This window comes from Vitis riparia, chromosome 10 (genome assembly GCF_004353265.1).
Source record: "Vitis riparia cultivar Riparia Gloire de Montpellier isolate 1030 chromosome 10, EGFV_Vit.rip_1.0, whole genome shotgun sequence".
NCBI lineage: Eukaryota > Viridiplantae > Streptophyta > Magnoliopsida > Vitales > Vitaceae > Vitis > Vitis riparia.
Window position 1 is genome coordinate 17,307,130 of NC_048440.1, and position 15,344 is coordinate 17,322,473.

The 15,344-nt window shown below is 32.2% G+C and overlaps 1 protein-coding gene across 1 annotated transcript; it reads right to left on the reverse strand.

Annotated features, from left to right (window-relative positions):
• Nucleotides 1–27: 27 nt before the first annotated feature.
• Nucleotides 28–9,620, reverse strand: LOC117923934 (receptor-like protein 4). Its single transcript, XM_034842437.1, is given in 10 exon segments — nucleotides 28–648; nucleotides 876–1,060; nucleotides 1,197–1,274; nucleotides 1,354–1,425; nucleotides 2,134–2,205; nucleotides 2,841–2,912; nucleotides 6,108–6,255; nucleotides 7,042–7,863; nucleotides 7,866–8,099; nucleotides 9,356–9,620. Coding segments are annotated over 10 exon segments (1,872 nt in total). The 5' UTR covers nucleotides 9,423–9,620; the 3' UTR covers nucleotides 28–526.
• Between the last annotated feature and the right edge of the window lie 5,724 nt (nucleotides 9,621–15,344).

Here is a 15,344-nt window from a genome sequence, read left to right on the forward strand (position 1 = left end):
TTTTTTTACACCACAGCAACCGAGCTGGTTCAAGAGTATTTACATACATAATACAGAACCAGAGCAACCAAGTGCTGGTTCAAGATGCGTACAACCTTTTTGAAGAGCCAACAGACAGCCCGACTTTTTTTCAAATGTATTAGTTCATATAGAGAATCAGGGATTGAACTAAAAAAACTGATTAGATTTCTATGTATTAGTTCTTTAGCACTCGTTAAACACTTTTGGCCAATTAGAAACGAAAAGAAAAAGAATGGGAGTAATATACAAGATTTTTGTATCAGCACAGTATTGTTCCATCGAGAAAGTATCGGACTTCAGAAGTGATTCCACGATAAGGGTGGACCAGATTTTGAACGAAAACGAGGTACGTATCAAGGCAGAACCTGAGATCAAGATGACCTGCTGTCTTAAAATCAAACGGGATTAAAAGGAGGCTTCATATTCCAAAACACACCCAGAAGTCAGTCACCAGAGCAGGAGCAATTTGGACCAAGTCGGACTCCTGGGTGGGGGGGTTGACTGATCAAGAAAGCAGGCTAGGTCCATTCTCAGCCGCAGTTCGAGCATTGTCATGACCATGAAACCTACCCATTTGCACATCACGCGCAAAATGGGTCCTTGCCTTGGCGTAAGGAGCTTCTCTTGCTGCACAAAGACAATGGAGGATATTAAAAAAACATGATACAAATTGGAATAGTGTGGTGGCGGCTGCTCTACTATTCTAGCAAACCTTTCATAATGACCACTATTTTCTCATCTTATCTTGTTGTTAAAACATAATTATCCTAGGGTTATTTTCCATTAACTCAAGTTGTAGCACCATTACTATGCTATAGGGTAAATTTTGTATTAGTTTCTATGGATGTCTTTACCTGCTGAAATCCTCTGAGCTCTCAGAATATTCTCTCGCCTTTTGCACCAACAAATAGAACAGATAACAAGGAGTAGCAATGCCACACATGCACCTAATGCAATGCCGATCTTCGCTCCAACGGAGAGGTGGGGACCGCATGTACGTAGCCCCGGTATACCACAAAGACCTGCATTATCAGTGAAACTGGAAACATCTACAATAAGTATCTACTGTGGAAGAAGTAGCATATAACTAATTCACTTTTTCTTTCATGTGTTTTCCATAATTCTATTTTCAAACCAAATATATATTTTGTAGACCAAGACTAGTAGTAACACACTTGAAGCTAGCTCTGTGCAAAAGCCGTCCTCCAAGTGCAGAAGGGACTCTTCCAGATAGAGAGTTGCCATTTAGACTCCTGCAACAGAATTACTTACATTGAGAAACATTTCTTATATTCTCATTTTTATAAGCTATTAGCTGCTGAAAGATCTTACAGCTTCCTTAATGATGTCAACAGTCCTAGGCTTTCTGGAATTGATCCATTGAAAGAATTGTAGGATAGGTCACTGCAAATCAACACGTGTTAAAGACATTATGTTAGTGGATAAAAGTAAATAACACCATAAATAATGGAATGGATGTGTATATGTTTATAGTTATCCAGAAATTAAGCCTTGCATATTGGGATCGTACAACTTCATGTCAATGCAAATTTCGATCTTCATGAAAAATTTCAATCGGTATCACACTTACAATGATTTATCCTAATATGACAGAGTAACCATTAGTTTTATTGCTTTCATTATTTTTCTATACATATAGGAGCACCAAAGTCTCATCTATATTTCAACCCTCTTCATGAAAATACCATTTTCCCTGCTAAGCCTTTGTGTGAACACCCTGTGTTCGAAGGAATGTCAGGTACAGCACTTCATACTGGAGCCTTTTAGAACTTTATCAACAAGCCCACCAAGCTGATTAGATTTCACATGATAAATGCCTGCTATATCATTTAAACTTTGGTTAAAGGCGAGGCACCTTACTTTGCAATATATCAGCTTGTTGCTTTCACAAGTCCTCCCTCAAAGGCAAAATGATCTCAACAGACGTAACTTATAAAATTCTACTGGCAGAGTAACAAATTTTAATTCATGCAGCTCTTTTCCATGTACAACAAAATATTACTTACGGAGATTTTCATTTATTTACAGCATTAAAACAAACACAATAAATATGGTGCAAAAGCAGATAAATCATGATAAAATTGTACTTACAGTATTTCTAAGCCAGCTATTGATCCAAGTGACGGTGGAATAACCCCATGAATTCTGTTTCCACTCAAGTTTCTGTAAATGCACAAAAACAAATATGAGAAAGAGACATCAAGCCAAGGAGATGCTTTTAGTGATAGATAGTTTGGAACATGCTTAATGTCTATCATTGTCTACAGGAACAAGCAACAATAATATTTCACAGAACATACAGCAAGTATTCATATCTTATTACTTCATCAAGGTTATAGGAAAAATGGGTTTCAAAGGATATATGTCAGTTATAGGAAAGTTGGGTTTCAAAGGATATATGTCAGTTATAGGAAAGCTGGCTTCCAAAGTATATATGTCCTTGCAGTAGGAAACAAAAGCAACCATTATATCATAGATATTGAAAATATTTGCTTATGAAAAATGAATCTAATTGCTTCTAACCTCTGAAGAGGCATACTTGGTACTACTTTGATCACAGCAACAATAAGTCACCAATATGATCATATGAGAATTACTAGTTCCTATGCTTCAAATTATTATGTGCTCTTGATGTCTTACTCAAGTGGCAAGGGGTTGGAGTGGGATAAGGGAGGTTCCAAGCTTGATTCCAAAGTAACAGTAAATTAAAAAAAAAAAAATCCAATTCCAAATATCAGGCAAAGAATGCACCTTAATTTATCACTCAAAGTGAATGGGAACTTCTGTTAAGAACTTACATGCTCTGTAGATGGCGCAATTGGGATATATCATTCGGTAAGAAACCCCTCAGGCCCTGGTTGTCAAGACCACTGTCCATGAAGAAGCAAAGGTATAATTACTTAAAAGCACATAAGCAATAGTAATGGAAATGATATCAGCTTTTAATATCTTAAACATTAAATAAACCATCGGTTTACACTTTCTTGAAGATATTTTCCTTCTAGAAAATGTTGTTAACTAAAACCAAGAAAATATATGATAATTTGATCCCTTAATTTGCAAATAAAAATTTCCCATTGTATTTATTCATCCATGCATACAGGAATAAAAATTGAGGTAATGATAAAGAAGTCCTAGTGCAGAAAAAGCCAGAATCTGGATTGGGTTGATCAGCTAAATATAGGAGAGAATAGGCAAGCAAAAATGAAGCACCATAGTAGGAGCAATTTACATGGTTCAGTGCCACTAGGCTACATCCATGCAAAAATTCAACAACAGAGTTTGAATATCATGGTTCAACAAGAGAGTTCCAATATCATAAAGATGTTAACCATGGTAATCTGGATCACAGACATAGAGAGAGGTCAACAGATCTTGAAAACTCATTGGATTTATTTACAATACACTCTTTTCAGAGTTAAACAACCTTTCCCAACCTAGTCCCAATTGCATAAATAAATCAAGGTTGGAACTAGATCAACTGATTTTGATCAAAATATATCATGACTTTTCTGAATTCATTTAACCTATTTTTTAATAGTTATACAAAATAAAAATAATTATATGGAAAATCCTTTGCCCAAAATACCATGGAAACTCATTTAGGTGAAAAGCATTATGAAAGCAAGGCAAGTTATCAAAATGCCCACAACATCATCATCCCTGTTAAATTCCCAATCAAGAGTTCACCAAATCTAAACAATAATTTTCAGTGTCCCCAGTGCACCATTTGTACCTTCAACTAACCATTCAGAGTCTATCAATTAGGCACCTATTGGATACACAAATTCACTAGCATAGGGAGAGATCACAAGGAACACAAAGATACACCCAATTCTATGAAAGTAGGAGAAGATGTGTTGTTGTTTAATCATGAAGAGTAGTCGTGCAAAAACTCACAATCACAACATAGTATTATTTAAAAACAAAGCTGTTGAAAACATTTCCATCTTAATTCTTTCCTAAACAAGATTTGGACCATACGGTACTCTAATTGAGACTTGAAAGTGTATGGGTGGTGATTGTGATGGGTATTGCCTAAACTTGTTCCAACAAGATTAAAAAGACTCTTTTCCACATGCATAAAACTAAAATAGTGTAATGTAATTAATATCCATACAGAAAAATAAAGGTGAAGAATATTCAAAACTGTGCCATCCGTTGTGGTATCAAAGACTAAAATATCTTTTAACAAGGGCCACATGGCAGCACACTTTGCTGAAAATCAGGCCACCCCCAAAATTTGGCAGGCTACGGGTGGCCATGTATCCCAGAGATCCCCTTAAGTTATTAGATTCTATTATATATATACGTTGGCTGATTCAAAAATAATTATCTGGCCCCCAAAGCTTTGACTCATTCCATATAAATCAATAAAATAAACACACCACTCTCCACCTCCAGAAATCCCCAAGGTAAAATAACCTGGTTCCCAAACAAGCCCCAAGGAGAACTAAGTCACATAACAAAGTATCCATCTTTTGGAAAATCAATTTGCTTCATGCTGCAATCAATCATGAAACCTACTTGCTTTCATAGCAATAGATAGAAAGGATTCTGGGCATAGAGAAAAAGTACAAATAATTTTTTTTTTGGATGGGCAAACAAAAGATATATTAAGCAATCCCTAACAACAACGGGCACACCAAATGTACACAGGCAGTATACAAATAGATTTATTAATGGGATTAAGAATATAAGACAATGGAGCAGTAACTAGTGATTCTGGAATACATTTCAATCATATTTGGTTCAAATCAAAGGTCCATTAAGTCGTTTTGCAGTGGTTTGAATAAGCTAACTTCCTCAGGGACATTTCCCACAAAATTGTTGTTTTGCTTACAATATAGTTTAGAACTATATATACTGTAGGATCTACAGGTATTAGGATATATGTGATCTGGGAGTAAAGCAGAATGTATGACATGCAATTCAGTAAAACAAGCAATAGAAATGGAAAATGGTGAAAAATGATGGAAAATAGTTGCCACTAAACCCTCCCTCTCCCTAAAAGAAATGAAAAGTTAAAAGGTTTAAAAATTAATAAAAATTACAAATTAAAAAGCACCTCTCTGAAATATTTGATCAATCATCCGTAAGGAGGAGATTAAAGTGGAAGTTGCCCATGAACTACAGGAGGAAAAATGAAGTGGAGAGAAGCTTATGTGCGTTGTTTGACCAAAGAAAAGCTTTTTTAAGGCAACATTCTTTGTGATATGAAATGCCAGTAGTTTTAAGAAAACAATACATCCATGAAATAAGTAACACTGAAATGAGGAGCTCAGGATTGATAAGAGGCAAGATAGGATGAAAAAAGAAATAAAATAATTTGCGATAAACTAGAGATAGCACATAATCAGGATAAAACAAAAGAAAGTGAGTTAAGATGGTGGGGGGGAGGAGGGGCCTGCTCTATGAGAAGAAAATGATGATTTATCACTTAATTGATGTTATAACTCACTGCGTATGACCTTAGATAGAGCTAGATGGTGAAAACGAATCATGTAGATGACACTAAACAGTTGGAATAAGGCCTCACTAGAGTAGAGAAAAACCAAAATAGTGAAGCAGAATTTAAATGGCTGGCCCAATAGTTTGGGAGAAAGATTTAGTTGGCTTAAGTCAAACTGAAAAAGTTGAGAATTGTTTTGATTTTTAATAAAAAAACACACAACATCCATTCTTCTTATGTTAATCTTTGGATTGTAGTTAAAAATCAGGAGCTCATATTTAGATCTTTCACAAACAGTTATGGACCCAATCAGTTGAACTGACAAAAGATGAGGTTGATCAACAATTAGGTGTCCAAAATGATTCTCAGGTCATGATGGTGTAATTTGTAAACTTATATGATGTATCATAACCATTTTGGCAAACCATATGTGCAAAAATAGAATCCTTCCCAATAAGCTTATCCCTTTCCAAATATTTCCCACATGTGGTGTATTAAGAGAAAAGCCATTCAAGTTCATACAAAGATGATATGCCATGTATGGAAATAAATGATCTTAGAAAGTCATAAGTGAAGAGAGAATGGTATGTAAGGCAGAGGATTAGGAAAGTACAGTCCATCAATGACCCATTTGCGGCTGCTACTGTCAAATAAACAATCTGCTCCACTCCATGGATGTTGTTGAGGAACACAAGGATCACCATTCCACCCAAAACGAAGAGGAAGCCCCAATGCACTTTTTAATTTCTGCAAAGCCCTAACTAGAAAAAAGAATAATGATTAAATTAGTAACAGTTTATATATCTTTCAACTTCCAGGGTTCATTATTTAACATGGACCATAAACTATGAGCAAATAAACATAGGAAAAAGGGTCTGTGACACGGTTTCTATCAAACAATCAAAGAAGTTTGTAAATTGTAATTTTGTAAAAAATTCAATTAGAATTACAATTGCAAAGTGAAGCAGATCTCTACATGAAATATGACAAGTCATTCAAGGATGCTCTTTACTGATCAGAAAAAAAGAATCAGGGTTGTTCCTTACACTTTCATTATTCCATTAATATTCAATAAATACTAGCATGTCTTAACAAATGACAAAACCCTCATCAGCACCATGTTATATCTTTAATCAACTACATCTGACCCAATTATTTATCATCAAAAAGCATTTTGGAATGCATGCCATTATAGAACAATGAATCCCAATGATTCTGAAAAAGATCAAATAGCCAAGCAAATGCTTATAGTAGCTCCTTTTCCTGGACTGCTATCTTGACTACCTATCAGGGGTGGCTAATCCAGTTATCAACTGTTGATAAGAATCAACATCTACGTTGAGCAGTTAAGGAACATTAAATACTTACCAAATCATGATATATGTTTGTGTGAGGGTTTATCAAACACATATATATAGATTAAAGAATGAATGAGATAACAAATATCCCTTAAATTATGAGGACAGCTAGCCTCATGCCAGTGATAAATATTTGTGAAAGTTGAAATAAACTTAAATATATGATGATATGGAGGATGGCATTTGTACCTTCATTGAGTAAAGTCTTAGACTCAGCCAAAAGAATCTCAAAAACCTCAATGGCACTGACAATGGCATGATTGCCTTTCGTAGGGTGCATGGTTATTGTCAAAGTCCTCCCATCAACAGCAACTGTTGTGTTCAGTACAAGAGCAGTGTAAAGATTCCCACTCATCTTGATAATATCAACATCTTTAAATGCAATATGACCATTTATCAGGATGTCAAATACCCTTTGCCCTACACCAGTGACTGACTTATCAATCTCTGCAAAGTGCAACCAAATCGAGTAGTTTCTATTGGGATCCACATCCAAGGTATATTCCAAATCTGGCTGATTATCAGTACTAACAAGTGCGCTCTGATAAAGACCTTCTGGATAAAAGTTTGGTGATTTTGAGGCCTGCTTGATGCTGGTTTCAACAGAGAGAGGGTGATCAGAATTCTGACCGAAAGTAGGAAGGGAATTCCAAAATCTATCACCACCCCAATGATTGCCACTATAATCTACACCAAATTTTGACTGCTTAGCACCACAGCTCACTCTTTTGGCTGTCCTAAGGATTATCCCTTGACCCAATTGTGGTCCAAAATTGTATGCTTTATCATCAACCTGAAGAATTTCAATTGAAAGGATTGCTGGATCTCCATGACCAGTGCTGTGGAAGCAGAGAGAGACAGAGCCATCAGTAAGAAACACAAGGGCTTCAGCAAATACTTGCTCGTTATCACTGTTGCTCCAACCTGAACTCAAAGAATAAATTTGAGTTCCCTCTACAGAAACATCAAATAGAGGTTCACTGTCAAAACTAGGTTCATTAACCAATCCAAGAATACTCTCACTGAATAATGCCCCTTGGGCACCCTATTGATAATGTAGCAATTTTCAGGACCTTCCGATAGAGGAAAATAGCGGAGAGTTTTAAGAGGAGGAGAGATGAAACTGGGAGTTGTTGCATTAGCAGGTATACCACCTGTGTACGCAAAATCCTTATACCAAAGTGTATTGGTTGGTGCGGTATGGACATTTTCACGAGCTCCACAGCTTATGCGCATAGCATATGGTGCTGCAGTGTAGAATATCGAATTAGAAATACAATGCCATATACGAAGGGAATAGAAATAAATAGAAACACAAAAGTTAAGTTGAATCATCTCATCCTCTGGCCTGCTTTAGCACAAAAATAAAAACCTGTCACTTGAATGTTTCATAAACACTCAAACATGCTAAATTCAATGGATTCTGAAAATCTTCATATGCAGTTTAGATGTCTCTAATTCATGTGTAATGTACAAGTTACATCTCAAATTTCAAACTTTGTGCAGAGCTGTCTTATAAAATGAAACAAAAACTCCAACACTGGATCATTAACTTTAATGTGCCAACAAAGCATAAAAATAAATAATCAACAAAAAAATCTGGAAACCACAAAAAGCATTACCAGTTGAGTCCACAATAAATACAGAATGCTCTGAATTTCTTTACAGCTAGGGACTAAGTGGCTGAATACACATTAATCCTATTTTTGTTTTTGGTAGAATTAAAATTTTGAGAGTCTGAATTTCTTTTCAGTTAGGGGCTTACTGGCTGTATACAAATCAATTTTCTTTTCTTTGATAGAACTAAAATTTTGAGAATCTTTTAAGAAAAATGTTTGATTGTTACATTTTCATCCTCTTTCTTTTCAAGATTTGACGGCAAATTTTAAATTGGTTTTTTTTTAAATAAGTGAAATGGAACCACTGAACATATTTCTTCAAAAATATTCCATAATTATGACTTAAAATGAAAACAAAATACAAAGGAACAAAAAATCCAAAAGCATTTCCCTTACAAGTCCTCACTTACCATCTGTTTGTTTTCTGAGGAAATGGAGGAAAGCAAAAGATAAACAAAATGTTAAAATCTCAATTCTTATACTCGCAACTATTTTTGTTTCCAAGACACATGAAAGAATTAAATTCAACTAAGGCAAATTGTTGTATCAGGCTTAGTTTATTGAAGCATTCCATTTATCCGATCATGATTAATAACCAGAAATCAGATTCAAAACTCTGGTTTCTTTTCTTTTTACTACATTTTCTCAGCAAACACACAGATCTAACCTATCAACAGTCACGCTTCCGCTCTTTCGCCGTACAACTTCAAATCAAGCTCAAAATCACTCACTCAACCAAACCAAAAAGAAAAAAAAAAAAAGCCAAAGATACTTAAAAGCGATACAAATGGTAGTGACATTCACTTCCAAACCCCTAAATACTCAGATCTTTCAAGGTCGACAAATCAATCAAATAACAGAGAGAGAAGCAACAGCATTTTTACCATGCCCAGAAGTAGGAGAGAAAGCTGATGAGAAGGAGAGAAGCAGCAGGAGAAGATATGCGAACATCGCAGCTTCGAGATGCCTCTGTCCTGGCTTTCCTCTCTCTAAAGCCTCAATACCTTCCACTCTATCCTCAATCTTTTCTGGCTTTTAGAGAGATAACCGAGAGAGAGGGAGAGGACGTGCACGCGCAGTAGCACATGTATAGTTGGGATTCAATTTTCTTCGTTTAGTTGACTCGTGAAGAGAAAGATGTTCGTCTACTAGTGAGGTCCATTGACATTGATGAACCCATCATACCAGATCATCCAGGAGGAGGATGACTACAGACTGACACGGTGATATCTAATCAGAAAAAAAGAGTGTACGGTAGGATAAGCGGGTGCACGGTTGGGCACATGAGCCTGCGCCGCAACACATCAAGTGAGAAATTTCTACTTCCAGTCATGTTTTACTGCTTCACTAAATAAACAAACTGACAAGGGAATGAGCTAAAATGACTTGAATGAAGGCCTTTAGAGAAATCAGATTAGTGGACCACTAATTCTACTTTTAATCGGACGGTTAACGGGGGAGAGATGTCAGCTGCTTTGACTTTGTATATCTTTTTGACTTCTGTCCCTTGTAGTTTCAGGCATCTACTCGTCTGAATTTCTCTATGACAAACTTGAAATGCGTCCATTCATGCGCAATTGTAGGAGTCGGTCTTTTGGAAAGTTGAATTGTATATTTTTTAAAAATAAAAATTGTTTTTTTTTTTTTAGTTGTGAAGAGCAATCTTTTTTTCTTTTAGTAAAAGAAAATATGAAAATATGTTTCATAGTAAATTATTTTAGAATATTTATTTTTTATTTTTTTATTTTTTGTAAACTTTCACAACAAAATCTTAAGGCATTATTTAGTAGCCATTTTTAAAAACAATTTTAAAAAATAATTTTTGAAAATAATTTTTTGTTGTTTTGTTGAAAAAATGTCTGTTGGAAACCTGAAATAATTTTTAATGTTTTTTAAAATAATTTTTATATTTTATATTTTAATTTTAATTTTAATCATTTTATATATTTATATAATTATTTTCTAAAATATCATTTAAAAAACAAATTAAAATAATTAAAATATATTTTATGAAAATATCTTGTTTTTTACTTTAAAAGCAAAAAAAGGGAAACTATCGTCAAACTTGTTTTCTTATTTTATTTTATTTTTAATAATAAAAAACTGTTTTTCAAAAAAATTGTCAAATAAACATTTAGTTATTAATATGAGATCTATTGAACTTTCAATCTCCCTAATTAAAAATATTAAATAAAAAATACCTTTCAATAAAAACATAAGGAACGAAAATCAAAATATAAAGTATTAAAACCTAAACCTATATACAACACGATCCACTTGGTTACACTCTATGATAAATATCTTTTGGATCCGATAGTGTGGACCTTAAACGATGTGAAAACCTTTTATTGAATTGATAGTTGAACAATTAAATATGTATTTACGTATAATGAAGAGTTTTAGGTAAATATCTTAAATTCAATTTTGGTCAACACATGAAGTCAAGAACACGTCTCCAATCAATTTGATTAGGTAAGCAACTTTCATAAAAGCGTCCCACATTTCATAATTCACATTTTATCATTCTGATTGGAGCTCGGGTGTGACCCGGCCCATTTATTTATTGCGACCCAACCCAAATTAGGGCATATGCTTAATTAATCATATGGTGAATTTTATGCTTTTGGGCATTAGTAAGGTTGTCAGGCATGATGATTTGACAGATTGCACCACCCCTAGAGGGAACATAAATGAGACAAAGAATAGGGTAAGTCAATTGATACCATAAATAAATGTGATTAATTTATATATGGTAAGATTAACTACCTTAGTGGCAATACAAAATCTTAGAGTAAAATTAATATGATGGGCTTCAAAAGGAAATATTAAAGAGACAATGGTATAAGTAGAGGTTTCATCAATGCAACCCTAATTGATTAGATGGGTATTAGAAAGGAAACACTAGAGGGACCATAAAAATTTTTTTTAAAAAAAATCCAATTCAATTAATGGTATAAAATGGATTTTTATATTTTTAAAATAATTTTTATACATAATGAAAAGTAATTAAAAATAGAGGCTTAAAGGGGATATAAAAAAGGGTATTTTTTATTTTCTATTTTTTAAAATGGAAAATAGTAAAAAAAAATTATTTTTAGCATTTTTTAAGTTTGTGGTAAGGATTTTTTTTTTTTTAATATTTCAAAATTTTAAAATGTTGAAAAATATTTTTAAGGTAAAATGTAAATGGATTATTCCCATTTTATATAGGATTTATCATCATTTTCTATTTTTAAAAATAAAAAATAAAAAGGGCTTCCAAAAGACACCTTAAATATTAATTAATTAATACTAAAAAGACAAATATTTGTAACATAAATGAGAGAAAAAAAGGTAAGTGAAATAATTCCTAATATAACTACATCATCAATGACATCAATGGCATTTTATTAATAAAGTAACAATTTAGGAAGGATGGACGAGGAAGGTAATTTTATCAATGTGGATATTAAGAAGAAAAAAATTAAATATTTCTTGGAGTTTATTTAAGAGCCATTGTAGGAGAGGTAAAATTGTTTTTTTTTTTTAAAAAAATATTTGAATGATATTTTCTTATTTTAAATTTTCTAAAAATATTGAACTAAAAATATCAAAAAAGTGAAAATATCATTTTTGTTTTCAAAATTTTCGAAAGGGAAAAATGTTTTCTAAAAAGTTAAGAACAAAATAGGAATAAAATCATCATGTGGGACCCACAATATAAAATGAATATGAATATTATATATATATAAAATCAAATATTATTTTAAAAGTATTGTCTATTTATCAAACTCTAGATTCTTACAAATGGATATATTTTATATTAAAATAATTTATTTCATTAATTATAAATACACTAAAATATTGTACTAAACCATTTTAAAATAAAAAAAATATAATAAGGTTTTTACTTTTCCTAATTAAACATGTTTTAAAAAAATTTTAAAAATTGAAAATAAAACTATTTTAGAAAATGAAAATTAGAAAACATTTTTCAAACCAATCACAAATGTAACAAGAAAGTAGGATTTTTATCCATGGTATAGCAAAAGAAAATCGAGGATAGGATCCTATAGGACCTCCCCTCTCCCAAATTTGGATGTAAAGTTTTCTCTTGTACATCTCAAGTAGCAAAAGAAAATGATATATTTATTTACTTGAACATAGAAATAAAAATAAAATATTTTTAAAAATAGAAATGGCTAATTCCATAGAAGTGAAAGAAATAAGTATTTTTTTCATAAAACAAAACCAATCATTCCTATTTTTTTGTTATAGAATCAACCATAGGTCAGTTACCATTTTATTTGGTAGTGTTAGATGCACTTACGTTTCTAAGCTTCATGTTACTCCTCTCAATAGATGCGTCAAAGCATAGGCATCCCAATTTGATTGAATAGGAGGACAATTTCTTATTCTAAATATATAAAATCATAATTTTAGTCAAATCACACATTGCAGTATACTATGCCTTATGATTCTTTAAGAGGTTCAACTAACCTATTCATGACATAACTGGGAAGACATTTCAAATACCACACATGGGTGACTAGGTATAACAATATGATGTAACCCTTGATAGACTTCATTATGGACTTAAGTGACTTGAGTTAAAATTAGGATTTAGTCACCTAATCAAGTTCAATTAAGTCATAATTAATCAATTAGTTATAATAAGCTTCAATTAATTAATTAACTCATACAAAAAAAAATCATAAGATTTAGTATAGTCTTGTACTTTTACCAAAACAGCCTTATACACACTTATGAATTAAAAAAATCAAATTCTTCAAATAAAACATGTCTTTGTGAAATAAGTGCTCCAGTGGGGACTTCTAGGATCTATTAAAAGATATTGATTCTCTCATGATCCAATTCTCATGTTAATTTAACATTTCATTAAAAATAATCAATTTTACTCTATTATCCCATCTAATTACAGTGAGGCGAACCTCGGGTTTGTGTTTTATTACCCATTGCATACAAATTCATAATATTATCATCTATCAAACTTATCTCTCAAATCCTTAAGTTACAGATCCACCTATTATGTGATCGATTGACATATTTTAGCTCTAAGGAATATATGTTAAATTTCCAATAAAGAAATGCTATAGTCATAGTTTTCTAAATTATATGTCATTTGGATCACCTAAAGGACACACTATCTCACTTTCATGAGATGTCAGTGTTTTTATTAAGAATACTTGTTACCGTCAGCCTCTATCAATAATGACCAAATCCATAGGAATCTATAATTACATTAGGGTCTCATTTATAGGTTAAAACCCCCTATTGATTTTGACACAAGTTCAATATTTTCTCAAAATCGATAATCCATGTAGTATAGTAGTTTGATGAATTATGATAATTAATAATCTTACACTATGATTTACTATAAGTTATATTCAATATGTAACCATACACACTAGTACATTCACCATAAAAAACTCATCCCGATAGTCAAACATATCATCCCCCAAATTTGGAGATGGTGCACTATAATTTCTATTGAATTGCCCAAATCTATGAACTGATTGTAAACAACTTATCATCTTACAAAGAACCCATGACTTATATCATTTATGCAACTTTTAATGCACCAAAGTTACATATAATGCAAGTGATATCGACATATATGCTTAGATAATCAATTAATACATATGAGAAAGTAAAGTGAACAAAAAACATAAATAAATAAATTTATTAATGAATCTAAAACTATTACATAATGTCATATTTTCCAAGGTATTATCTCAACACATCTGAGGTGTTAATTTACTTACTAAAATATTATCCACTTTTACCTAAGATTATAGTGTTACAATTCCATCTTTATCTTAATTGTAAAGTAAATGTGCTTCTAAATGTTTTATTTCATTAGAGATAATTTTAAGGCATTAGCTTATTACATGGGTCTGAATTCATATTTATTTATGTGAAAAGAAGTACAAATGTCTTCATATATATTAGACTTCACAGTATTGTATCTTCAAAATTGTAACCTTCCTATATCATATAAGCTACTAATACATTTTTCTCGAATACTAGTTATTTGTTGATTGTAAAAATCCTATTCATTGAAATTATCTATTTTAATGCATTTACCCCACCTGATTTTTTTTATGCATACGAGCATTTTTATCGGAACATCAATGCATAATTAATGGAATACTTAAAGTATCTCCATGACATAATGAAATGATTTTATCAATATCAATATAAACAATATTTCCCCCATGTTTGCCTATAATGGGAACGCCCCTAAATGTAGATCTTCTTGACATTCTAACCCAGTTCCAACAATGCACTTATCAAGTTGAGAGAGTGGAAATATTTAAACTCATTAAATTGTGTTTCATATCATTATGTTGGTAAAAAGAATAAAGGAAGCTCCAATAGAAAAATGTTGGAAATAAAAATTACTTTGCAGAAGAACTTGTTCTCATGTAATAATTAGAAATTCTTAACGGTATTGATTTGGAACAACTTGTTCTTCCTAAATACCTTGAGTTAGGAATGAATAATTTTTTGTCGGTACTATATAATAATTCACTCTACCAGGTAATAAATAAAACATTTGTACCTTTTTTATTCTCTTGAAAATTTTATAAAATGAGCTTTCTAGAGTTCTTTAATGATCAATCCTTGCGTGAATTGATAAGGATTCAATAAGTCCAACATTGATTCTGTCAAACATGTCAATTAGCCAAATGCATCCATACTGACTAGGATGGATATCTTGTATCCAAAAACTAGCAATTCACTCTATCAATCCTTAAGGCCTACATTAATCGATTTTCTCTCGTGACTTATTTATGTTAATGGATTAGTTTGATCCAAAACTTGAGATAATGGGTGTAAATTTAAAAAAAAAAAAAAAATTGTGAGTAG